Below are 26107 nucleotides of genomic sequence, written 5' to 3' on the forward strand. Positions count from 1 at the left end.
TAGGTGACTAGGGACAGTCTACGGTATACTAGGCAAACTCTTAGCAGTCATAAGTGTTGGATGTGTATCTATATTCGCACATACTCCTCCGTAGTACGGGTAGTGTACTCAATAATGTTCCGTACTCCGTACCTTCTGACGGCATTGGGCAGAGGGTTCGGGACTGCGGATGAACCAATGCAAGGTACCAGAAACACAGACAGCGCGGAGAAGCAGACAAAGACAAGAGGGTCACGGAACAACAGGCCGAGGGACGGATGGGCTTGGAAATGGCTTGGAGGAAATGACGGTTCCTGGCAACTTTGCCGTACTTGGCCGCAAATGTCAATGCCTCGGATCGAATGGGACGACGAGGCCCACACGGGGGGCGCAAGTGTGTCAATAACCATGACCAACAGCTGGTCGACGGGAAATTGAACCCAAGCAGAGGAAAAGAGAGAGACTGAGAGAGAGAGAGCGAGAGACCACGGGGGATACGATGGTCGATACGGCGGCCAAGCCGGGGGGTGTGGAGGCGACCGCGCTAGAAGGGGATGGTGACACTGACGGAAAGGAAACCCGAGCGTAGGGTGAGGGAACCAGAGTCTGGTGTTTGAAGGGGAGAGAGAGGGAGCAGGAGACTGCAGAAGCGACATGAGGAAGCGGAAAGCCATCCAAGATGCAGATGGAGAGGTAGGTAGGATTGGTAAAGAGTTGCGTACTCAGCAACCAAACGGCGATATGTACGGATAATGAAGGCGAGGGTAGCAGAAGTCGTGTGCTGAGTGAGGCAAGCCAGGATATAGCCATAGCTAGGCACGACTATGGAAAGGCTCTTGATCGATGATGCAGGCCTAGATGTGACAATGGGCGGAAAGGATGAGGATAATTAATGGTGGTGTCGTTGGTCAAGATGGTGTGTGGTCAAAGTGGAGTGGTGTGGTGAAAAGGGTGAAAAGGTGGTGGGAAACTGCCGCCAACGGCGCAGCAAAATGGACGGTGCTGTGATGAATGTGTGGCTGCTTGACCAATGAGAAGGAGCAATTGGAGTGTTCATACTGTGAAGGTACGAAGAAAGACGAGAGACTCGGCGAGAGATGAGGGAAGGAATTGGTACAAGGTCGAACCTGTCAAGCCTGTGTTATTTTGGACAGCAACCAATCCCAAAAGTTACGTATCTGGCTTTGGCTCCTTTGGCTGCTTGGAAAACCTCGTTTCCCCTGCCAAGAAACGCCAGGGCAGCGCCGCCAACGCCGCCAACGGTGCGGCCTTGGAAAGCCGTGGGAACTTTTTGGAATGGGATTGCGAGCTTATCCCAAAAGAGTGTGGTGGTACCACGACATGGGACGTCACGTCGGCAGTGACAATTGGTCGCGTTGGACATGAACTGATGGCACCAAGACTCGAATGGCACTGTCAGCCTGGCACACTGAGCAGCGTGAGCACTGATGAACAGCGTCGATAGCGTGCTTTGTCTTGTTGACGGGTTGACGGTTGGCGCAGGCGACGCTGATGCAAAGACGTGGCGACGCGACGGCGCTGTAAACGACCGAGATTCGCCCTCTCTTGACGAGCCAACTTGGTGTTTACTGTGTACTATTCTGAAGACAGATGGACCTGAGAGGGCACAGCGTGGCAGACATGTTCTTGGTGCCTTCTTGGCAGCGGCGCTGGACAACGGGAGGCTTGTTGTCTGGTTATTGGCCCGCGTTGCTTGGTGTTTGCTTGTCTGCGCCGCAGCTTCTCTTACCAAGACTCCTGTCCAGACTCGAGAGTCTTGATGAGACGACATTTGATGGCTTCGGGGCCTGGTTGGCTTGCCATCGAACACTCGCATTTCAACCAGTGGCAGCCGAAATTCGATCAAGAGTGCGAGAGCAAATTCTGCCAGTCCTTTTCCCTCCCTGCCTGACCAGTGACAGCCTATCTGGCAGTCGGAGTGCATAGCGTGTCCTGCAGGTGGACGCGGGCGTTATATTTTGTTGACAGATGATAAGGAGCCCGTGGTCAATTTGGCAAAGGGAAAAAAAGGAGTCTGTGTGTTGCTGACCTGTGGTTGGTGCGAGTGCCAAGTGTGGGCGCCATTACTTTCGCTACCTGCTTAGATAATCAAACATAATTGGACTACTGGAGGAAATCAGTCCCGAATTGGACGCAACTCCCACCGTCCTGTCCCACAAACATCCCAACTCCATGGATTCTTGCTTCTCCAGGGGAGAGGGGGGAAGGGAGGACAAGAAGAGGGGAATACTGAATTGACTGGGGAACTCACTTAAACTCTATAAAGTCTTTTGAGGCAGCCCCTCGCCATGCAATGCGCGGCTGCTCAGACGGCTTCCGCTTGATAGGCCTCATGAAGGCTGAGTGAGCCCTGAATCGAGTTTCTCGTCAACTCCTGGAAACCGGAACTTGGAAATATAGCTGGAAGGCATGGGACTCCCCAGATACCATCATCAACCGGTCGTGTTTCTTGTCACGATGAGACGTAGGGCAGGACAGGGCAGTGAGGCGAAGAAAGAGCCAACGCCACCAAAAGAAAAGGAGTTCGCGTGTCCTTGGGCCCTTGGCTCTCAGCTCGGCGTGGCTTCTGGTTTAGGCGAACATCGCCCCTTACCGCTTTCCCCGCCAGACTCGTCTTCTTCCTCAATCTTTATCCATCAACTCATTCGTTCTTGCCCTTTTTCTTGCAGTGTTCCCCTCCTTCCCAAGATCCATCCTGATTCTAGCGACTGGCAGTAGCGAACCACGGCATCAGTCCTTCCCATCACGTCGCGCCCAGAAGATGCCCAGACACGCCAGTACAAAGAACCAAGAGGGCTTCTCTCCTCTGACTCGCTTGATTGCACCGACCGCTCTGTGCGATACGGCCGATCGTCGCGGGCAAGTACTGCACCGCGGTAGGAGTCGTGGACTCGTGCAAGGGGGCCCGGCCCCGGTCGGCAGCAAGCGCAGGTGCTCCTCCGACCGACCCCTGGCCCTAGTACCCCGGTCCCAGCCGTCCTATTCGAGGCTACCTCCTCCTGCCCAAGTGGGTCAAGTCCATGAGAAGTCCAGGTACCCTGCTTCCACCGCAGCACTGTGTAGGTACGTACACGAGTACAAAATAGCTGGACAAGGAAAGAGCTGGTAACGCAGTAAGGCACTTAGTGGAGTTTCTTGAGACGTACTCTCTGCCGGCGTGGCAGGTGGCAGGCGACCAAAGGAATTCTCAAACTCACAAAGGAACTCGTAGACTGCCCAGAGTTAAGGACAGCAGGACCGGCAGGGCTTGAGGGAAGGAAGCCACACTCTGTCTTGAGCGTGGCTGATGTCAATTGATTTGAAGCCAAGGATTGGCCAAGACGCCGCCAAGTGGATCTCCCGTGGCTGATGTGTCGTTTCCACTGCAATTTTCACTGCAATGATTGCAATGGCCGCTGTCAATCCTTTCGAAGTTCAGACTGACTGCCTGGCCTCAGACTTTCTCCCCAGTAGGATTCGGCAGACATTAGACATTCGACATTCTCTTTCTCCCGCATTCCAATCTGTCACACGGTGTCACTCGGGGAAAATACTTCCAAGCTCCATGTGCAGTTCCCCAGGGCTGGGACCACTCTTTGCTCAGTGTCGTTCCTTTTCTTCGGCGCTGTTGCATCCATCAAAGTACCTACTTAATCACTTCTTGTGCGACATTAGGTAAGCTGCAGTCACGCCTCGAAAGCGCATTTCTTAGCACTGCTAGCGACCCGGATGCTAATGCGCGAGGTCTAGGCAGGACAAGATCAATTTTGATTTGCTTTTCTCGACCTTCCTTCTCAAATCCTTCCATGCCGCCATGGCAGACTTGTCGCTTCCTCCTGCGTTAGCTTCCCCACGAGTCGACGTCACGATCACGATCAGACAGACGCGCCCGACGTGTTCCTGTTCCTGGCTTGGCCCAAGTCTACGCCGCACTAAGGCACCTTACTACACAGTACGGAAACACCATGGAATACACTACAGCACCTTTAGTCCTGAAAGACTTGGTGACTTGTTGGACAGGAAGCAGCAACAGCCGGTCGAGCTAGCAGTAGCCAGTACGGACGGGGTGCCACACCATCGCCCTCTGAGCATAAACGGTTTATGCTAGTTGAGATGAACCCCTCCGATTTCCATCTGCCAACGACGCGGCCACAACGCCCACCCTCAGCCTGCCTGCCAGGCCAGGCCAGGCCAGGCACGCCGCACCTCGCACCTCCCGTTGCCCACCGCCTTTGAACGGGTCCAGCCCCTTGAGCCTCAAGTCTCCAACTGTTCCCGACTGGGAAATCACTGTTTTCTGGATAATCTTCGACAGCATGGATCACCCGTCCTGACAGCCTGGTTCGTCTCCAACGTCTCGTATTCTTCCTGGGGGTACCGCCCGAAGCAAAACTGACTCGATACAGGAGAGCACGTCCTTGGAGCCAGGGGCCCTACTTGACAGCGGATACTTGGACCGACGACGGAGCTCGCCCGAACCGACCAACAAGATGCACCAGACCGTGCCGGCTTATCCTTGGTCTTCAACACGCTACGCGCACACTGGCCAGAATGACATCCTCGCCCCTGTTCGCCGCTGACCTCGGGGCCACCGTATTGGACAGTCTCTTTTGTGGACATGGTCCAAAGTGGTAATTCAAGACGGAGCCCGCCAATCTCCCATCGCACTCATGGTTCGCTCCCACCCAGGCACTTGCCTGCACCCTCTGCATATCCATATTCCAAACTTCGTATAGCCAGAATTAGCCCTGACCACTACACCCCCGGAGCCACATTGTCATGTACCAAGAAAGAGGGGTCTGACGAACAAGAGGAGCAGGCACAGGTACCTTTCTTTGCCTTTTCTTTACTGCGCATATACTCCCTACCCACGGCCTGCAGACTCGCTCTCTGGAGTCTGGACAGTGGAAACTGGAGAAGAGGCACAGAGAGGTCCTGGTTCCAAGAGGAAGGGCTAACGATTCGGCTGGCCCGTTCCTGCAGAAGGAAGCCCCATCCGCCCATCACGGAATCGATGCCCTGCGGCCCTGCGGCCTGCTCGCCTGCATCCCCTTCCCCATCCCCATCCCACTCTCGCCCCAAAGACCCAAGAACCAAGACCCAAGACCAAGACTCGCAGACCTGACAGTGCCAGACTGGAGCCTTGAGAGGCGAGGCGGACGGAAAGATCCTTCCCATGGACTCTTTTACGGTGGCCCCCCCCAGCCACTCTGCTATTGTACCATGTGCCTGTTCCCTCAATTCCTGTGCCTGTGCTTCTTGTGCCTTTGCCTGTGCCTTTGCCAGTGATCCCCCTTTCCGCCTTCAGCCTGGGGCATATTGCAATTGGACTGACCCAAGCTCCTACGAGATTACCCCCTTTTCTACCGGTACCAGCGTGGCGTTGACGGCCGAGTTTTCTTCCCATCCGTCCCGCGCTTTGCCTTGCAACCCATCCCGTCATTCGTTCTTGCTTGCTTGCTGGTCTGCTTCGCGGCCTTTCTCTCCTCCCCCCATCCCATCACCACCACACTCCTTCGAGCTTCACTTCGTCACTCATTCCTGTTTGTCTTTTTTTTGCTTGTACAATCTTTTGCTCACTCGCCCCTCCCGGCGAGTAAGAGTTCACACAAAATGTCTAATTCAGTATTGGCTTGGGCACTTACACTCCTTACCACATCATCAACCCTCGTTTCCGGCCTCAAATACACCGCGAGCGAAGTCGATTACAACCTCAACACCAACAGATTAGCAAAGAGTCCTGCCGAATACTCAGGAAAGAGAGATGGCCACACCTTCACAGCATCGCCCCCCAACTGGCGGTTTCCCTACTACACGTTATTCATCGATCGATTCGTAAATGGCGACCCCGATAACGACAATGCCAACGGCACACTCTTCGAGCATGATATCATGAGTAACCAGCTCCGTCATGGAGGAGATTTGGCTGGCCTCGTCGATACGTTGGATTACATTCAGGGCATGGGGATCAAGGCACTCTACATTGCTGGCTCACCCTTCATAAACGACCCATGGAAGGCGGATTCATACTCGGTACGCTAATCGCCTAAGAGCACACGATCCACGGCAGTGACGCGAATACTGACATTTCGCAGCCCCTCGATCTCACTCTCCTCGACAAGCACTATGGCAACATCACGGCGTGGCAAGAAGCCATTGATGAGATTCACAAGAGAGGGATGTATGTGGTCATGGACCAGACTATGGCAACGTAAGTATCCGATGGCTCACGTCGGCCTCTTTTCTGTTACTCACCGCCTCTAGCATGGGTGATTTGATCGGCTTCGAAGGATACCTCAACACGTCCACTCCATTCTCAACTTCGGAGCACAAGGTTCAGTGGAAGACATCCAGAAGATACCTCGACTTTGACATCGGCAACGAATACAATGACTCCTGCACGTACCCGACTTTCTGGTTTGAGGACGGAAAGAAGGTCGATGTCTCTTCTCAGCTGAAAGGCTGCTACGACAGTGACTTTGATCAGTACGGTGACATTGAGGCTTTCGGTGTTTTCCCTGATTGGCAGCGTCAATTGGCAAAGTTCGCCTCCGTGCAAGATCGTCTGCGTGAGTGGGTTCCCTCAGTTCGCCAGCGTCTTGAGCTCTTCTCCTGCATGACCATTCAAACCCTCGACATTGATGGATTCCGTATCGACAAGGCTGTTCAGGTCACAGTCGACGCCCAGGCTGAGTGGAGTACCGCCATGCGAAAGTGTGCAAAGGACCTTGGCAAGGATAACTTCATGGTCGTCGGTGAGATTACCAGTGGTAATACTCTGGGATCTATCTACCTGGGCCGTGGCCGAACCCCCTCCATGGCCTCCGCACTCGAGCTTTCCGACGCCACCAACCTGGATTCGAACAGCTCTTCCACCTCTGGCAGCTTCATTCGTGAGCAAGGCAAAAGCGCCCTCGACGCTGGCGCGTTCCATTACTCAATTTACCGTTTCATGACCCGTTTTCTCGGTTTGAGCGGTCATCTCGAGGCCGGCTACGATCTGCCGACCGACTGGGTTCAGACCTGGAACCAGATGATTCTCACCAACGACTTCTACAACGCCAACACTGGAGAATTCGACCCCCGTCACTTGTATGGTGTCACCAACCAGGACGTTTTCCGCTGGCCCGCCATTGAGAAGGGAACTGAGCGCATGCTGCTCGCCTACTTCATCACCACCCTGCTTCTTCCCGGTGCTCCGCTCGTCTACTATGGCGAGGAACAGAACTTCTATGTTTTGGACAACACCGCCGAGAACTACGTTTTCGGTCGTCAGGCCTTCTCGGCCGCCCAGGCATGGAAGGCACACGGATGCTACGCGGGCAACAACTCCGTCTACGTCGGCTGGCCCATCACCAAGGGCAAGAAGGGCTGTGAGGACGACACTGTCGCGTACGACCACCGTGATCCCTCGGCTTCGGTACGCAACTGGATGAAGCGCTTGTTCTCTTTCCGCGACAAATATCCCGTTCTTGAGGGTGGCTGGCTCCTTGAGCAGCTTTCAAACAAGACTCATGGCGTCTTGTACTCGGGCAGTCCCACTGCAACCGAGACCGGAATCTGGAGTGTCGCGCGTGGCTATATGAGCAACCAGAACAAGACTGATGACCCGGTTTGGCTGGTTTACCACAACAGCCCCAATGAGACCACCTACGAATTTGACTGCAGCAATGAGGCAGATGCGTTCCTCTCGCCCTTTGACGGCAACACCAAGGTCAGAAACTTGTTCAGCACCGATGCCTCCATCACTCTCGAGAGTTCGACCAAGGAGAACGGCTTCAAGGGAGCGGGTCACAAGGCCGGCTGCCTTAGCAGCATCACCATGACGCCTTTTGAGTTCCGCGCTTACGTTCCTGATACCGAGTGGATGGAGATTGCTTCTTCCATTACCGGTTTCGAGCCTGGCCATGACACCCCCATCGACTCCACCAATGCCAACGGAAAGATCCCCATCGCTTTCAAGTTCTCGACCGAGATGACTTGCGCCGATGTCACCAAGGCCGTTTCTGCCTACGTCAACGTCGACGCCAATACCCAGACAAACATCACATTCGATACTCCTGTGTGCGGTGCTATGGATCCCATTGAGAAGGAGTCGTGGACGGGCGCTATTGCTTCAGTCTGGAAGTGGTCTGCCAACCTCCAGAACGTCCCTGATGGCATTGTCAAGATCACTGTCGACGGAGTCACAAACACTACGGATCACTTCCTCCTCCGCTTTGGCAAGCCCATCAACCCCGTTGTTTTTCCTGCTTCCGCCAACTACTCGCGGTCTCTGATGCAGCAAAGCGGCACCGAATACTTCATCAACCATGCCGCCCCTGGTGCTAACAAGTGGCGCTACAGCACCAATTGGGGTTCTTCCTGGAGCAGCTGGATGCCCTACACTGGTGCGAGGCAGCGCATGGTCCCTCAAGCCTGGGAGGGTACCGACCTCCAGAAGTGGGAGGGTGAACATCTCATGGTTCAGTACTTCAGCAAGCCCCTTGGTTCGTCGTCTTTTATCCAGCATGCGGACAACAGTGTCATCCCCTTCTCGCGTCGTTTCCCTCACATTTTCCTCCACGGACCCTTTAACAAGTGGGGTTACGATGCTGGCCTGCCTAACCTGATGACCCAAGTCGGCGACAACATGTGGGAGCTTCACTTCATGTACGAATGGCCCGCCCAGATTCAGCTCAACCTCTGGGGCATCAACCCGGACAACCAACCTGATGCGTCCTTCATTTACGGCGATCCCAACGGCGATGGTGTCCTTGATCGTCTGCCCCCCAGCAGTTTGTCCGACAACGTCGTGAACCTGACTTCGCCGCCACCGATGCCTGCGCTCTCCTACAAGCTGGTTCTCAACGACGCCAACTGGAACTACGTCGCCGTTCCCCAAGGAAACATGTGGATTCAGATTGTCTTCTTTTTCCTTCTCGGCCTCATGCCCATTATCCTGGCTGGACTGGCTGGCTGGATCTATATGAAGGGTTTCTACCAAGTTAAGATTAACAAATCAGGATTCTCCAAGAAGGGTTGGTTACCACTCAAGCTCGGGAATGAGTCCAACATTAACTTCGGCGAAAAAGGCAAAAGTCTCGAGATGTCCCAAATTCCTCCGTCGCCAACCGTCACGCCAGCTGCCGTTGCAGCCACCGGTGGCGCCCCCCGAAGGAAGGTCCTCATCGCCACCATGGAGTACAACATCGACGACTGGAAGATCAGCATCAAGATCGGTGGTCTTGGTGTCATGGCCAAGCTCATGAGTCAAGCTCTCACCCACGTGGACCTGATCTGGGTTGTCCCTTGCGTTGGCGACGTCGACTACCCCATGGACCACGAAGCCGAACCGATGTTCGTTGAAGTCATGGGCGACTCCTTCGAGGTCAAGGTCAACTACCACGTCTACAAGAACATCACGTACGTCCTCCTCGATGCTCCCATCTTCCGCCAGCAAACCAAGGCCGACCCCTACATTGCGCGTATGGACGATCTCGAGAGTGCCATCCTGTACTGTGCCTGGAACAGCTGTATCGCCGAATCCATCAAGCGCTTCAACGCCGACATTTACCACATCAACGATTACCACGGAGCTGCTGCTCCTCTTTACCTCCTCCCGCAGACTATCCCCGTCTGCTTGTCGCTTCACAATGCCGAGTTCCAGGGCATGTGGCCCATGCGAACCGAAGAAGAGCAAAAGGAAGTCTACAGCGTCTTCAACCTTCCCGCCAAGGTCGTCAAGGACTACGTTCAGTACGGTTCCGCTTTCAACCTGTTGCACGCCGCCGCCAGTTATCTTCGTATCCACCAGCGCGGTTTTGGTGCCGTCGGTGTGTCCAAGAAGTACGGTGACCGTTCTTTGGCCCGTTACCCCATTTTCTGGAGTTTGAAAAACATTGGTCAGCTGCCCAACCCGGATCCTTCCGATACTGGAGAATGGAACCCCGAGGACGATATCAGCAACTCCACCGACGAGATCAAGATCGACGAGACCTTCGAAGCCAACCGCGCTACCCTGAGAAGACAAGCTCAAGAGTGGGCCGGTCTCGATGTGAACCCAAACGCGGATCTCTTCGTTTTCGTCGGTAGATGGAGTTTGCAAAAGGGTGTCGATCTGATTGCCGATCTGTTCCCCAGCATCCTCGAGAAGTACCCCTCTGTCCAGCTTATTGCTGTTGGCCCAGTCATCGACTTGTACGGCAAGTTTGCTGCCCTCAAGTTGGCCAAGCTCATGGAGAAGTACCCTGGCCGTGTTTTCAGCAAGCCTGAGTTCACTCAGCTGCCTCCCTACATTTTCAGCGGTGCTGAATTCGCTCTTATCCCCTCTCGTGACGAGCCCTTCGGTCTTGTCGCCGTCGAGTTCGGTCGCAAGGGTGCCTTGGGTGTTGGTGCCCGTGTTGGTGGCTTGGGCCAGATGCCTGGCTTCTGGTTCACCGTTGAGTCGATGAGTCCTCAGCATTTGCTTCACCAATTCAAGCAGGCCATTGCTTCGGCTCTTGCTTGCAAGCCTAGAAAGCGTGCTCTTATGCGCGCATGGAGTGCCAAGCAGCGTTTCCCCGTGGCGCAGTGGATCAGACAACTCGACACTCTGTACAACGACTCCATCAAGGTTCACAACAAGGAGGCTGCCAAGCAGAAGAAGGCTGGCGGCATTCGCAACCTTACCGACTCTTCCTTGAGATCAAGCGTTGCCGTCAGCGAGTACGGTGCTGAGCTCACCCCCACTGGCTCGAGAGCTCCCTCACCTCTCCCGCCGCCGAGCCGTATCGCCAGCCCTGCCGGCCGCCTCAACTCTCCCGACCTCCAGACACCCAACATGCCGTGGTCGACGATCTCCTCTTCCCGTCGCAGCTCTTTCTCGAGCTCAATCGGTGGCCGTGACAGTATGCTTGCGCCCCGCGACAGCATGTTTGCCAGCGGTCGTGAGAGTATGGTTAGCGTTGACAGCTTCGCGATTCGCGCCCAGAACGACATCTCCTCTCCCCAGACTCCCGGCTTCGGCGACGCTCTTGGCCTGCCCCAGCCGAGTTTCTACAAGCAGCAGCGCAACAGCTCTCAGCTGTCCCTGCCCGATGTCGTCGGTGATCGCCACGACCTCAAGCTGCAAAATGTGGACCAGAACTTTACTGATAAGAACGGAGAGTTCTACGCCGAGTTCGAACAGATGCTTAACAAGCTTACAGCCAAGAACTCAGGCACAGACCTTTGCATTGAAACCTATCTCAAGAAGAGTGAGAAGAAGTGGTTCGCAAGATACAGAGACGCCAAGCTCGGCCGCAGAGATCACAGCAGATCAAGAAGCCCTGCGCCTGGCAGCCGCCCTGGCTCCAGCAAGGGACTCGGTGCCAAATTCGACGTCGATGAGCGTGGCCGTAGTCGCACCCCTAGTGGACTCACCGGAGCGTCTCGCTACGATGACAGCCCTGTCGACGACGAGTTCCTTCTGGGCGACAACTACAACGCGCCTACTGGTCTCAAGAAGATCCTGTCCATTCGCATTGGCGACTGGCCCATCTACGCCTTCTTCCTTGCCTTCGCTCAAGTTATCTCCATCAACTCGTACCAGATTGTTCTGCTTACGGGTGACACCAACCAGACGCCTCTGAAGCTTTACATCGTCGCCGCGACGTACCTAGTAACATCAGCCCTGTGGTGGATCCTGGTGCGCTTCACCAAGTCCGTTTACGCCTTGTCTCTGCCCTGGGTCTTCTTCGGCCTCGCTTTCGCCCTCCTGGGAATCTCGCCTTACCTGACTCCTTGGCAAGCCAGCGCTGCTATGCAAGACGCCGCCACTGCCATTTATGCTGCTGGCGCCAGCGCTGGTGCTCTGTCATTCGCACTCAACTTTGGTGACGAAGGTGGTGCTCCCACGAAGCAATGGATTACTCGTGCCTTGGCCGTCGCCGGTGTTGCTCAGGTTTACTCCCTGATGCTCTGGTACTGGGGATCTCTTACTCACACCCCGGAGACTTCCCCGTTGGCCTTCTTCGACGGTACCAATATCTCCAAGGGTATTGTCGTCTGTATTCCTATCGCCATCATGCTCTGGTCCATCGGTCTTGTCCTGTTCTTTGGTCTTCCTGACTACTACCGCCAGGCGCCCGACAACATCCCCGGATTTTACATCTCTCTCGCCCGCCGCAAGCTTGTACCCGTCTTCTTCATCATGATCATCATCCAGAACTACTGGCTCTCGGCGCCTTACGGCCGCAACTGGGGTTTCCTCTTCGCCTCGCAGTTCATCCCTGGATGGGGTGTTGTTCTTCTCGCCCTTGGATTCTTCGTCGTCCTCTGGTCCATCATCCTCTACGTCTTCTCCTTCTTCTCCGAGAGCCACACATGGCTTCTGCCAATCTTCGCCATCGGCCTGTGCGCTCCTCGTTGGGCGCAGATGCTTTGGGGTACCAGCAGCATGGGCATGTACCTTCCCTGGGCTGGTGGCCCTGTTGGCTCGGCCATTCTGTCTCGCTGCCTGTGGCTGTGGCTTGGCCTCTTGGACAACATTCAGGGTGTCGGTCTGGGTATGATGCTGCTCGCGACGCTGACTCGCCAGCACGTGTTGGCCGTTCTCATCGGCGCACAAATTGTGGGCAGTGCCTTCACGATGCTGGCGCGCGCGACGAGTCCCAACGCTCTCTCGCCCAACACAACCTTCCCTGATTTCTCCCAGGGCCTGATGCCCGGAGTCTCAAGTTACTGGTTCTGGATCTGCCTGGGCTTCCAGCTGGTGATCCCTATCCTCTTCTTCAAGTTCTTCAGAAAGGAGCAGGTATCAAAGCCTTAAAGAGATCATGCAAATGTTACTGCGATGCGAAACAAAAAACACAAATACCCGGAGGCCGCGATGCGCTTTGCGCCGCAAAACAAAAGCGCCGCGCCGCGCCGCGCCTCTTGTCACGTTTGGTCTTTGGGTCAGGGGTCCGGTTCACTTCCGACTTATGGGGCCTATTTTGGTTGTATAATGATGTATAACTTCTTTCTATATACACACACATAACTATCGCGTTTGAACAAAAGCGTTCGTTCATGGTCTACGAATTGGCTCTCTCGCGCGAGCGCTCGCATATCCGAGGGGGAAAATAGGGACGAAGGGGCAAAAAAGCCTCCGTCTCTTTGCATGTTATTTCTCATTCTCATTTACAAAACACATACACGCTGTTCTCTGGTCTCTTTGAGAGTTACAGAAAGCGGCGGGAGGCTGGGAGGCGAAAACCAATCTTTGACGGCAACAACGCTCATGGAAAATTATTTAGATTTAGACTCACGCTATGTCCTCGCTCTTTTTTATTTATTCTTGAATCATGAATAATACCTTTGCAATCAATGAGTTCCTGTTCCCTTTGCATTTGCCTTGACTGAGCCGTGACGAACAGATTGAACCACCGCCTCGACTTGTTGAGAAGATGTAAGTACGCCGCCCATTTACACATTTCCATCCAAGCTCTTAACTGACCTTCCATTGACTGATCCGCCGCGGGGTAGGTGGAATCATGCTGCAAACGAACACCAATCGCCTCATACTCCACGGCTCATTCCGAAGCAAGCTGCAACTCTGGCACCACTCACCCGAAGAAACTTGGCACCTAAAGCGCGGTACTCGCGATAATAGGCACCGGACTCCGAGGCCGTTGTGCTTTCCGACTTTATCCCTCCGGGATTCCCAGAATACGAAGATGCGCGTCTGCTAGCGTGCATACCGAAAATTAAAGATATGGGCGGGATTAGAGTCAAGGTTTAGGTTACCAAGCTCAAGACGGCAGGTCGATGCAAGGTACGGGATGTGATACGTAGGATTTGGTGTTGGACGCCCAGTCCAGGTGTGGACCGGCGTTGCTTGGCTTCCAAGGCGAGGTCGCCTCGGGGGTGGAGATGTCGCTGCGACGACTGCCGAAAGAGGATGGGAGACCGGGGTTTCTTCACGCTGGGTGCATGGCGTGTCGTGGTGTCGACATTGTCGATACGAGATCGTCAAGAGGTGATCTTATGGTATCACGCGAGAGCGGGCATGTTTGCCAACGGCTCTTTCTCATAAATGGCGCTCATCATCCTGCGAGTATGTCATGGAGAGAAGAGGAAGAGTCAGGGACTGACTGGGTCTTCTGAACGATCATTCCGTTTGAGACTTTACATTCGTTTTCTTGACTGACTGACCGACCATGCGTGTCGCGAGTGCCATCATCTCCGTCTTGGCCTTGGCCGGCGCGGGAACAGCCCGAGTATCCCGGCGCGCCGTCGACGAAGATGCTCGTCCTTCCAACGACACGGCCGTCGCGCCCAAGAAGTTCATTGTCGAACTCGAGCAGGTTCGTTTTTTGACTTCCTGCCCACAGAAGAAACCATTAGACTATCTTAGTAAGAGGAGAGATGCTGATGCGCCTGATAGGGAGCCGACAAGGATGCCGTAGTCCAGCAGCTCCAGGCCAACGACCCGGGCAGCAAGATCCTCAAGGTCTTTGATTCGTCCCTCTTCAACGGCATCGCCGTCGAGTCGGACAGCGAGAACACGGACTCGCTCGAGGCGATCGTGCCCGTCGTCAAGGCATGGCACTCGACGCGCATTCAGCTCGCGCCCGTCGTGGCGGGGGAGTCGTTTAGCGACGATGCGAGGGCGCTCAATTACTCCATCCACTGGATGACGGGCGTGGACAAGCTCCATGAGCAGGGGATCTTTGGAAAGGGCGTCAAGGTTGGCGTTGTTGATACGGGGACGGAGTATACGCATCCTGCTGTGAGTTTATTTTCTTTTCCGCGTCTGTCTGGGGGAGGGAGTGGTGAATGAAGAGATCTGATGGGCTGACGTGATGTGAACACTAGCTTGGTGGGTGCTTTGGTGAGGGGTGTAAGGTTGCTGCTGGGTATGACTTTGTTGGTGACGAGAGTGAGTTCATGACGACCAACACGCGTTGAGCTGAGGACAGAAACTGACTTGTGTAGCGAATTGGCCTTACCCCGGAGCAGAGCGTCAACCTGATGAGGACCCCATGGACCAGGCCGGTCACGGAACGCACGTCGCCGGTATCATTGCCGGCAAGAGCTCCGAGTATGTGACGACGTCTCAAGACTAGCTTGGTCAGGGAAAAGAAAGCCTTAGCTAAACGTGTCGAATAGGTTCACCGGAGTTGCCCCTGAAGCCACAATCTACTCATACAAGGTCTTCGGCCCTAATGTGAGTTGCTCAGTCTGGTCCCCCCGCCCCTTGGAGACATGCTGACATCAATAATCCTCAGGAGGGCACAGCCGAGGAAGTCTTAATCGAAGCTTTCCTGCGCGCCTTTGACGACGGCGTCGACATCATCACCGCCTCTGTCGGCTCCACCGGCGGCTGGTCCGACAACGCCTGGGCCCTCGTGGCCTCCCGCATCGTCGAGCAGGGCGTCGTCGTCACCATCGCCGCTGGTAACTCGGGCGACGTGGGACCCTTCTTCCCCAGCAGCGGCGCCGCCGGCAAAGACGTGCTCGCCATCGGCTCCGCCGACGCCTCCATCGTCTCGGCCCGCCAGTTCGCCGGCACCTTCACGCTCGACGGCCAGTCCAACCGCACCATCCTCGGCTACCGTCCCGCCGAGGAGCTCTTCCCCGCCGAGATCGTCGGCTGGCCCATCGTCCCCGTCACGCTCAACATCAGCGTCGAGAACGACGCCTGCTCGCCGCTCCCCGAGGGTCTCAACTTCACAAACACCATCCCGCTCGTGCGCTTCGACGAGGGGTGCCAGGATTACATCCGCCAGCGATGGGTCCAGGAGCGCGGCGCGCGCTTCATGCTCTTCTACCTTACCGACCGGCCCGTCGTCGGCTTCTCGGGCTCCGGCTGGGCGCAGAGCAAATGGGGCCTACTGTCCAAGGACGCGGGCGAGGCCATTGTCAAGACGGTCATCGCCGGCGGCAGCGTCACGGCCGACTTCTCGCTCGACCAAAACAGCAACTACGTCGCCATGTACAACGCCGGCGGCGGGAAGCCGTCGCAGTTCACCTCGTGGGGCGGTACCTTTGACCTCGAGCTCAAGCCCGATGTCACGGCGCCGGGCGGGCGCATCTTTGCTCCGTTCGTCGGCCACCGCTACCGCGACCTGTCGGGAACGTCCATGGCCTGCCCGTACGTCGCTGGCGTAGCGGCGCTATATATCGGCGCGCGCGGCGGGCGCTCCGTACACGGCGCGGGCTTCGCTAAAGCGCTGCACGCGCGCATCGTCGCCTCCGGCCGCGCGATCCCGTGGTCCGACGGCACGACGAAGGATTTCGGGTTCTGGGCGCCGCCGATCCAGGTCGGCAGCGGGTTGATCGACGCCGTCTCGGTGTTGAACGCCACGTCGCAGTTGTCTGGGGAGACCAAATTTGCGTTGAACGACACGCATCATTTCTCGCGGTACCATCAGGTCGATGTGACGAATACCGGCCCCACGGAGCTCGAGTATATCTTTACGGTGCAGAATGCCGCTGGATTCGAGGCGTATTGGACTGCTGAGGCTGCTGATGCGGGGATTTCTGCTGTGCCGCGCATCAAGGATCTTGTTGAGATTGAGCCGGTCAAGATTGGGGCTGTTGTCAGCTTGCCGGCGGGCGGGTTCAAGGTTGGGCCTGGGCAGACCAGGACTGCGAAGTGAGTACTCTCCTGATTCCGTTTTGATATGTTGATGACTGGCCCGAAGGATTCTCTGGGCGGTGGCTTCATGGAAACCGCAATGATGGCAGACGGCTAACACTAAGACTTCAGGTTCTCCTTTGACATTCCTCAAGGTCTCAACGCTTCGAGACTTCCCGTCTTCAGCGGCAAGATTCTCATTGGATCGAGCGCCGGCGATGTGCTCTCGGTGCCCTACTATGGTAGGCCTTGGTCGCCTCTTCGCGTGAAGCTTTTACTAACAAGTTCCCCAAAGGTGTCGGCGGCAGCATCAAGCACGACATTGCTGACATGTTTTACACCTCCTACGGATACCCTCGTGTCTCGTCTGGTGTCAACCGGACCGCTCTCTCTGAGAAGTCTAGGTACGGTTTCCAAGCATACAAGTGAAGGGAGACAACAGACTTACACCCATCAACAGCTTCACCTTTGACCTCTCCCTCGCCAAGCAAGACTTTGTCAGGCTCCAAGTCGCTCTGACCTGGGGCTCTCGCCAGGTTCGCTGGGATGTAAGCAAATACTCTTTCTCCTCTCAAAGAACCGAGGAATACTAACTCCCGTCTTCCCTGCAGGTCTACGAACCCACCTACCAAGAACGTGAGTGGGTATACCCTCCCGTCGTCGGCGAGAACAAGTACGTCGGCTCCGTCGCCAGCTTCGACGTCTACAACAGCGTCAACTACCCCGTCTTCGATCCGGCCACCGACAGCGTGAACAACACCTTCTCGTACCCTCTCCAGGACCAGTCTCGTGATTCGCCCTACGAGTCGTGGTGGCTTGGCAAGCTGGCGGATGGAAGCCAGATAAAGCCTGGAAAGTACAAGTCAGTCATCCCTCACCTGGATTTCATACCATCTATGTGGCCACGTAGACTAACACCCACGAACTAGGTGGCGTATCGCGGCTTTGAAGGCCTTTGGTAACCCCAAGGCGTCGGATAACTGGGAGATTTTCGAGACGCCTGTGATTGAGGTCCTTCCGCTTGCCGGAAGCAATGCCACCGCTTTCCGGCGTTGAAAACTCTACTACGATCTAATGTAATATCGCTCTCCAACCCCTGTAAATTCAGGGTAAATCCAAACCACTTTTTCGTGCGTCCCAAGTGCTCCAAATGTAGTCCCATCAGCCTGCAAGTGTATCATCAATCCATCGCAACCAACTCATCACCAGCCGCACTTGGCTTGCCCGCATCAACGTCCTTACCTATCTCCTTACCAAAGATACTCTTCTCGTCAAAGAAATTTACCTCCTGCTCGAGGGCAGCCTTTGCGAGCCGGTCCGCCTCCTTATTCTCCTTCTTCGGCACCTGCCAAAACTCCACCGCCACGCCCGCCTGGCCCAGCGACATCATGGTGAGCATCAGATTATCCCACAGATCCTCGTTCTTGACCTTTTCGCCCTTTGTGTTCTTCCACCCGTTGGCGAGCCACTTCTTCATGTGCGGCGGCTCGCCGTTCCTGCCGCCCGCGACACCCTCGACGAGATACGCCGAGTCGCTCTTGACGACGACGTGGTGCAACTTGAATGACGGCTGCGACCGCCGCGACAGCGACCGCATGGTGGGCAGTCCCTTGGTGGCAATCGTCGTCGCCTCCATCAAGCCCACAATGGCGGCGTAGAGGTCCGCGCGCTGCTGCGTGTGCTGCGGGCGGTCGCGGCCGTCGCTGCCGTCCGTGTCCTTCATGACGTGGCCCCGGTCTTTGGCGTCGGGGATGCGGCAGGCGCGGTTGAGCGGGTTGCCGGGGCCGAGGTGGACGCCGACGGCGGACTTGGTGGGCGGTTGATCGGGACTGTTCTGGGGCGGGCAGACGCCGTGGACGGCGATGACGAGGGAGTCAGTGTGGTGGGAGAGAGCCGCCGCGGGCTTGTCGTCGTCGTCGTCTCCGAATTGGATGGTGCGGACCGTGATGTTGGTGTTGGCGAGGGTGGTCCGGGTGAGGGCGTTGTGGCAGCGTACGTGGACGAGGTTGAGGGGCCCGTGGGAGCCGGGGAGTTCTAGGTCGGTTGGGTTCTCGCCGTAGAGATCTGTGTGGTCGTGGGGGAAGCGGCGGACGACGTAGCCGTCTGAGTTTGGCTCGACGAGGAGGCCGACGGGGTGGTTGGCGTGAGGGTCGTGACGAACCATTTTGGCGGGGTCGTGAATGGCGGTGAATTCGTGTCGTGAACGAGGTTAGGGATCTCTGTCGGCGAGGTTTACGATCCGTCTTAAATGTTTGAGCGGTCCACAGTTATGAGATAATAAAAGTGACAGGTGAGAAGGATGAGATGGATGAGAATGAGAGTGGCAAGCGTGAGAATGGAGTGAAGTGGAGATGCAGCGTTCCATCAAAACTGCACTGCCGTTCCCACTTTTTCCCCGGTCCGCTTTCTTCTGTCTCTCGACTAACTGTCAGACTAATGAAATGTCCAGTGCTACCAGAATCGGATATTCGATGGGCTGTGAATCGTTCTCGAGTTTCCCAAGGATGTCGTCGGATTATCACCCGTATTCCACTTTGCCTGAGGTGGAAGATGAGAAGACGCCACAGGAGAGGTCTTGCCGGGCCCGGCAGACAGATAGTGGGTTCCGGATGCCGACCGGGCCCGCTTTCACGCCGAGTTGCACAATACTTCGTTCACAGGTCCAGGACCACGAGTGCCTTTGCAGGAAGGCGAATATGTAGAAATAGCGCACGCCTCCACTTGTCAAGTTAGATCTGGCTGCAATGGCTAACGTTTGACAGCCCCCAAACCTACCAAGAATATCGTGACCTTCCATCACCAAATGCAGGCGTTTGATGGATGCTCATCAGTATTCAGGACTCGCTTTACGATCTCGATTCAGGGAGAAATGCGCGACCAAATTAGAATATCCACTTCTCACGCCGAATTAAAAGGCTAATGTATTAATGTAGTCATGAGTGTATGCATCTTTTCAAGTGAAAGGGGGATGGGATCTCGGCCATGCCCAGTGATTCTGGAGTTTTTAACAATGCTTGATTGCTGACTCTACTTCTATGCGCACCTAGTTTCCCCATGCTGTACCATAAACCATGCTTTCTCATACTCGTTGAAGTCAAAATTACTCAGGGCTTCCTTCGATTGCCCAGCAGGACCGACGTGCCCGTAACGATGTTCAGTCTTCTAGTGACGTCTTCGAGGGAAGCGGAAAACCTTGCCCACACCTTTGCCCTCGGCCTCGGAGCGTTCAAAGACATTCGATCTTCAAACACTCTATAAGACCATCACTGTTTGCGCATTTCGGGCAGTAGCTGGGATCGGTATCGGGTTCTTGGTAGGCATCAAGATAAAGCTCATGGTTGAGACAGTAAGTCCTGCCCGGCTCGGCCTTGTCGACGAAGCCGATGATCAAAGTACCTGCTCTTCCAACTTCTTGATCACGGCTCTGGCCTCCTCAAGCTCGGTCTTGATACGTTCGTGCTCTTCCCTCAGCTGGCCGAGCTCGTTGGCGAGGTTGATCCTCGCCGCGCTCTCCCTCTTCCACCATTCTCTGGCGATAGCAGGCCGACACTGGCGATTTTCCGTCCGCTTCCGAAAGAGCAAGAAGTCGAGCTCCAGTCTGTCGTGCCTGCGTCTGAGCTCTGCGGTCTCGGTGTTCACTCTGCCCGGGGTTTCTGCGCGCCGAAGGCCTTCCGCGGCGCCAGGTGCCTGTGCGCCGGAGGAGTTGCGGACGGCAGTGCTCTCGCCTCCTGTGAAGGAGCGCATCAGTGTTTCGAATTTTGACTGCGATTTCTTGATGGAGTCCAAGACTTGAGGGGCGGTCTGGAATGGCTGAATTGGCTGCGGCTGCGGCTTTGCGGTAGACATGGCACCTTGGCTGGAGGACGCGGTTTATGCTTCTGCAGTTGGCGGAGGATGGAATGTAGCTCGATCTGTAAAGAGGTGTTCTGGACCTCTACTAGTCCAGTGGGAGTCTTAAGTACCCAACCCGAAGGTATGGGTCGAGTGTCCACTCTTCCTCGACGGCGAAATATGGCATTGAGATCCATCTTGGTGTCGCTGGATGATGGCTGGCTGCATTGAACGTTGGAGAACAAAAATCCCAAGGGGCATTATCGATATCATAACGGTATATAAAGCCAGGTCTCATCGATTTCGTGATTCAAAATGCGCTCGTCCACTACATTCCGGGAGATGGAAGCAAGAAAACCGGGCCCCTTTGAGGAGTGCATTCAGAACCTCAGGATGACTAGCCTTCAAACAAAGAAACGCTACATTCTAAATTATATGCATGGTTACAAAATAAAAGAAATCCTAAATCTTACCTTGGATGGATTTCAATCCCCTTGTTGTCTTGAGGCATCAGCCTTTAACGTATACAGAGCATGACAGAAGCCACCGTTCCGTAGATAAGTGGACGACTTTTAGAAGCGGAGACAAATAGAACTCTTTTAGGCAGGCTATGATTTATTTGAAATATGATCTAAAGGTCACAGGTTTTCGTTCGCCTACTAAGTACATACCTAGACAGCTTCGGGAAACGAATGGATCTTGCTCCAATACTCCGTATGTGTGCTCTAATCTGGCCCCGTAGTTTCAATGATATGCAAGACCGTATCCTAGAATATGGCAATCCATTATTTGGGTTGACTAGAGGCAACTCCGCCCATCTTTACTTTCCTCGGTTCCGATGGCGTGTAAACAGTCCCGGAGGGCTCCGGCAAGGAAGCCCCACACACCGGCGCCGACTTGCATACACTTGCCGTGCCGAGTCCGTGCACCCGGGCGGAACGCACTCGTCCCCACAGCTAGAGAGCCAAAAAAGTCCGACAGGGGTCTCTGTCGGCCAACGGACGAACACTTAATCCGTCGCAATCGCGCATCGCCAAAATTTCGGGTCCCTACCAAGCTCTCCATTGCACCACCCAGCCCCAACCCGCAGCCTCTCACCAAGGCGTATCCACGACACCAACCAGCCGACGAAAGCAACAAGCGAAACACGAGAAGAGAGCCAATCGACCCAAGACCAAGTCCAGCCTCAGCGCAAACCCCGACCGCACACCCGCGAACCCCCCCCCCCCCCCCCCCCCCCCCCCCCCCCCCCCCCCCCCCCCCCCCACCACCCCCCCCCCCCCCCCCCCCACCCCCCCCACACCACCCCCCCCCCCCCCCACCCCCCCCCCCCCCCCCCCCCCCCCCCCCCCCCCCCCCCCCCCCCGAGCTCGGGCAATAGAGCCGACAACCAAAGCCCGCCCATCATGAGACCCTCACCCGTCCTCCAGGTGCTCAAGTACAGGCACCTGAAGCTGACGACCAAGGACGTCAACAAGGGCTTCTACAAGGGAAACCGGACGGGCGCCATGGGCCGCCACACAAAGTACGGAGGTTACGTGATTGAGTGGCACAAGGTGCGGACGTACGTCGTGCCGGAGGGCTTGAAGGATTTCAAGGTAAGGAGAGAAACCGCGGGTACACCGAAAGGCGGATGGGAGACGGACGACTGCTCGATTCGCGGAATGCTGACGTGTCGAGTGTGTGTAGCTCACGCCCTTCGTCTCCGAGGCTGTGCGGCCCCTGAGGGGATCGTACCCCACGAAAGAAGGCCCCCGCGACCCCAAGCTCTACCTGGAGAACTGGAAGCAGGTGAACGGTGTGGATTAAGTGGGGAGGAGAGAGAGAGAGAGAGAGAGTCTGCATGGCTGGATGACGAGGAGAAACTCGAGGAGAAGAAGCGAGAAGGGGAAGCGCAGAATTGGAATCTACTGCTGCTACGGAATAGGAGGAACAACACGAGAAATAAGGGGCAGGATCACGTTCTCGCCCCAAAACAAGAGTGTACAAGAGCTGTATATACCCTCGACGCTGTAACAATATGTAAAAAAAGACAAAGTCACATCCAACAAGCATTTTGCGCATATCCACGCGGAGGATGAGGGTTCGCCAAGACCCCAAGTGCGAGAGTACAAGCTTCCCCAAGGGAAACCATGACGATCAAGATTTGTACACACACTACGATTCAAGCTTCTTACATACTTATTCTCATTCATACAGCAAACACGTCACGCAGTCTGCTCCGACCCCCCGTGACCCACAACCTCCTTCCCCTTCCCCTTCGCAAGAGGCAGATCCTCCGCCGCCGTGACAAAGGTATCCAACGGCGGCCTCATACCCTCACTCTCCGTCGGGACTTGGGTACTCGCCTGGGAAGCAGAGATCCCGTTCCCGTTGAGCTCCACCCCGTCAGTCGTCGCGCCTGTATCCGACCGGTTCAGCTGCGGCATGGGACTGATGGGCCGACTGTCGGCGCCCGACATGAGCGTCACCATGCTCGCCGTCTCGGCGTCCTTCTTGCCGAGACTGAACGGCAGCGCGATGCCGTCGAGGAAGGGCCGCTTGCCCGCGACGCCGGTGCCGCCGGGGACGAAATCTGGGCTCAGGTGATTCCCGTCGGCGGCGGCGGCGGCGGCCTGCTCGTTGTGCTTCTCTTGTTCTTTCCTCTTCTCGATGAGGGCTGCTACCGGTGTCGTCGTCGTCCCTTCAACTGCCGTGGTCTGTGACTCTTCCATCTGCGTGGAAGCCGGCGTCTCCTCCTCTTCCGTCTGATGCTCGTCCCGGACGAAACGCCGCTTGCTGCCCGTAGGCGAGCCGAGGGGCGCCGGATCCTGGTGCTCGATGTCCTCAAAGGACCTGGCTCCCTCACCGCCCCTGGGCGAAGTCTGCTGCGACTCCCGAGTTTGCTGCGACGTCCTGCCGGCGGCGGTGGCGACAGCATCAGAGTCGGCCTTCTTTTCTCTTTTCGTCGTCGTCTCGTCGTGCTTGGAGCCCCAAAGCGACCACAGCGCCAGGCCGATACTCTTGGTCTTCTTCCTGTCCACCAGCTCATCCGATGCCTTTCGTCGACCGGCCAGCGCCGTGGGCGGCGGCTGCTCGCCGTCGCCGAAATCCATGTACCCGTCCGCCAGGTCCCTGATGATGCTCTTGTGGACCTTTGCTTTCGCGCTCGAGAACTTCTTGTCAAAGGTGGCTTTGGTGTCGAGCCACCGCCTCACGGGCGTGGGCCTGACGACGCCGACCTCCTCCGACTTCATGACGCAGCCGTCCAGCTCGGATTCGGGAGGTAGGTCGGAGACGACGCCGCGCGTGGAGATCTTTTGGCGGATCATGTGCTTCTTGAAGGGCGGCAACGGCATGCCCGCCTTGCCCACCAGCTCGGGAGGCTGCCCCCCGCCGGCGTGGTCCTCCGTCTGGTCCTCCTCTTTATCCGAATCCGAGGTGGAGCTGGAAGAAATTGTGGAAATGTCGTCGTCGTCCAGGATCTCAATCTCCGTCTGCTGCGCCCTCGCCAGCGCCCAGGCGCCAAACTGCGCGACGGCGCGGTACATGTGCTTGGCCGGGCGTGTGAAGCTGAGTGTCGGGGCGACGTGGCAGAGGTCGTCCCAGACCTGGAGCTGCACGTCCGTCGGCTTGTACTGCTTCAGCTGCGCCAGCCCGGCGTCGTCGAGACCCGGCGGCGGGTACTTGGCGGGATTCGCGCACTTGTGTGCCACGTAGATTTGCTCGTCGCGGAGGACCTCGCCGCCGCCCACCATGATGAGGAGCGGCGGGAGGCCGCCCAGCGTCGGTTGCATTACCGGGCTGACCATGGGATGTGAGAGTAAGGCATTGGTCGTGTACATCTGGAAAGGGCTATTAGTATATCATGTGAGTGGAGGAAGCTCCCCTAAGAAGACTTACTTGGATTTGGTCCTTGACTGTGGTAAGCTTCCCGTCAATGGTGACGGAAAGCTGCAAGGCCGTCTTTGTGGGGTCCGCGTTACCAGAAGAGTCAGAGGTGCCCCCCAGCGTCTCGTTGCCGTCGCCCAGCGCGATGGGCGCTGCCTGCTTCTTCTCGAGCGTGTTAAGCTTCGTGGCGCTCTTCTCCTTGCCCGCTCGCGCCTTAATGGCCTGCTCCCTCATCATCTCCATATCGTCCTCGTTCGGCGGCGGCCAGGCCCGGGATGGTTTGTGGTGGAAGCCGGACGAGGGGATGTAGTCCATCTGGTTATCTCCCGAGACGCTGGGAAACGAGTGCGTGAGGTCGACCCAGGGGCTGATGAGGACGGCGCCCGCGGGTAGGGGAATACCGCGGTCTCGCAGGATACACAGCATCGAGAGCACCATACCGCCGCCGGCCGAGTCGCCGGCCAGGACGATCGTGGTCGGGTCCTGGACGGTGAGGAGATAGAGGTAAGCGGCGAGACAGTCCTGGAGGCCGCAAGGGAAAGGGAACTGCGGCGCGAGGCGGTACCGGGGTGCGAGGACCCTCGCCTTCAGCTTGCGGGCGTGCCGCTGCATCTGGTAGCGGTGCTCGTCGACGCTGCCGAAGAAGTAGGCGCCGCCGTGGACGTAGAGCATCACCCTCTTCGTCGCGCCGCCGTTCTTCTTGCGCTCGTGGTAGTCGGCGCGCATCTCGATCCACTCGGCCTTGAGGGGGCTCTGCGGCTTCCGCCACTTCCACCATTTGCAACCCCCTACGGCCCGTACGCCTCGGGGTCCCAGTTGGGCCTCGATCAGGCCGGCCGACTTCTCGAGCTCGGTCTCGGGGATCTCGACGTCTTCTACCTTGACCCATTGCGGGTGCGGGACCCATTGGGCTGTAAAGGCTTGGAGCTCCTCGACGGTGTGGTGGGAAGCGAACTCGAGGAAGGATCGGACGAGGTGCAGGCCTTCATCGTAGGATAAGTGGGAGTTTGGTCCTTGCTTTGAAGTTTTTCGATTGAGGTACTGTTGTGAGATTGAGAATTAGTCAATTGCACTTGCGTACATGGTCATTGAGCTGTAGCTATCGCGGTAGGGGTTGCATTGCGTATTCTGTGACGAAACAAATCCGGGGGAAGCTGGATTCAGGGACGACCTGACACGGTTGTGAATAGGGGATTCGGGAGAGACTCACATGTGAAAAGAGGGTGGATACGACGGTTGGCGTGACCGCCAATGACACCGACGTGGTGTTCAGCTTCAACGGATTCATGATTTCTCTCTCGTGTTCAGTCCAGTCCAGTCCAGTCCGGCCCGGCCCTCAGATCAGAAACTGAAGGGAGCAACAGAATCCTCCTCCCCTCGGACGGTGGCGGGGGATCTCTTGGCTTTTGAAAGCTTCCTCCCCCTTTGACGAGTTGGTGGACGATCCTATATTGTTTGTGGAACAGACCATCATGTTCGCTTCGAGGGAGCCCGGAGCGGGAAGCACAGAAGAAGGCCGCAACCCTGAAACTTCCACACCCCAGAGGGCTAGAGCTCACTACCGGAATAGGGGACCGATGACATCACTTGCAGCGCCCAAGTGGATGAGCCAATGTCCGCTGGGCCTGGTCGACCGGCCGTAGCTTCATCGCCAGCTGCCGGGATCATGAATAATGAGCTGGTCTGGCTGCCAAGATATGCAGTGCTCTCTCAAGATGAGTTATTGAGATTTAAGCGACATTTCAGACGTAGGCAATCGAGCAGCTTGCACGTGAGGTCAGGTAACGAGGAAGCTCAGGTTCCTTTTCAGGTGTTTTCAGCTGCCCTGCCCGTACGGGGCCCTGGCACACGCCTCGCTCACGC

At 56.4% G+C, this 26107-nt stretch overlaps 8 protein-coding genes across 8 annotated transcripts; 3 read left to right on the forward strand and 5 right to left on the reverse strand.

Moving 5' to 3' along the window:
* Positions 1-68: 68 nt before the first annotated feature.
* CABS01_09967 (uncharacterized protein) lies at positions 69-653 on the reverse strand (the record flags this gene model as incomplete). The annotated part of the gene is made up of 1 exon (XM_060543323.1): positions 69-653. One exon carries the CDS (start codon positions 651-653, stop codon positions 69-71), a length of 585 nt encoding a protein of 194 aa, XP_060399504.1.
* A 467-nt stretch (positions 654-1120) lies between these two features.
* CABS01_09968 (uncharacterized protein) lies at positions 1121-1771 on the reverse strand (the record flags this gene model as incomplete). Its single annotated transcript, XM_060543324.1, has 1 exon — positions 1121-1771. One exon carries the CDS (start codon positions 1769-1771, stop codon positions 1121-1123), a length of 651 nt encoding a protein of 216 aa, XP_060399505.1.
* Positions 1772-5592: 3821 nt separating this feature from the next.
* On the forward strand, positions 5593-12748 carry CABS01_09969 (alpha amylase; the record flags this gene model as incomplete). The annotated part of the gene is made up of 3 exons (XM_060543325.1): positions 5593-6012; positions 6075-6190; positions 6244-12748. 3 exons carry the CDS (start codon positions 5593-5595, stop codon positions 12746-12748), a joined length of 7041 nt encoding a protein of 2346 aa, XP_060399506.1.
* A 1372-nt stretch (positions 12749-14120) lies between these two features.
* Positions 14121-17599, forward strand: CABS01_09970 (subtilase; the record flags this gene model as incomplete). The annotated part of the gene is made up of 11 exons (XM_060543326.1): positions 14121-14267; positions 14348-14692; positions 14779-14842; positions 14899-15004; positions 15073-15130; positions 15192-16561; positions 16676-16785; positions 16839-16947; positions 17004-17091; positions 17155-17405; positions 17473-17599. 11 exons carry the CDS (start codon positions 14121-14123, stop codon positions 17597-17599), a joined length of 2775 nt encoding a protein of 924 aa, XP_060399507.1.
* Positions 17600-17723: 124 nt separating this feature from the next.
* Positions 17724-18707, reverse strand: CABS01_09971 (uncharacterized protein; the record flags this gene model as incomplete). The annotated part of the gene is made up of 1 exon (XM_060543327.1): positions 17724-18707. One exon carries the CDS (start codon positions 18705-18707, stop codon positions 17724-17726), a length of 984 nt encoding a protein of 327 aa, XP_060399508.1.
* Positions 18708-19930: 1223 nt separating this feature from the next.
* Positions 19931-20389, reverse strand: CABS01_09972 (uncharacterized protein; the record flags this gene model as incomplete). Its single annotated transcript, XM_060543328.1, has 1 exon — positions 19931-20389. The coding sequence occupies one exon, from the start codon at positions 20387-20389 to the stop codon at positions 19931-19933; it is 459 nt and encodes a 152-aa protein (XP_060399509.1).
* A 1391-nt stretch (positions 20390-21780) lies between these two features.
* Positions 21781-22183, forward strand: CABS01_09973 (uncharacterized protein; the record flags this gene model as incomplete). The annotated part of the gene is made up of 2 exons (XM_060543329.1): positions 21781-21972; positions 22064-22183. The coding sequence occupies 2 exons, from the start codon at positions 21781-21783 to the stop codon at positions 22181-22183; spliced, it is 312 nt and encodes a 103-aa protein (XP_060399510.1).
* A 398-nt stretch (positions 22184-22581) lies between these two features.
* CABS01_09974 (uncharacterized protein) lies at positions 22582-25532 on the reverse strand (the record flags this gene model as incomplete). Its single annotated transcript, XM_060543330.1, has 3 exons — positions 22582-24198; positions 24257-25285; positions 25455-25532. 3 exons carry the CDS (start codon positions 25530-25532, stop codon positions 22582-22584), a joined length of 2724 nt encoding a protein of 907 aa, XP_060399511.1.
* Between the last annotated feature and the right edge of the window lie 575 nt (positions 25533-26107).

Source organism: Colletotrichum abscissum (genome assembly GCF_030869225.1).
Source record: "Colletotrichum abscissum strain IMI 504890 chromosome Unknown Scaffold_25.1, whole genome shotgun sequence".
Lineage (NCBI taxonomy): Eukaryota > Fungi > Ascomycota > Sordariomycetes > Glomerellales > Glomerellaceae > Colletotrichum > Colletotrichum abscissum.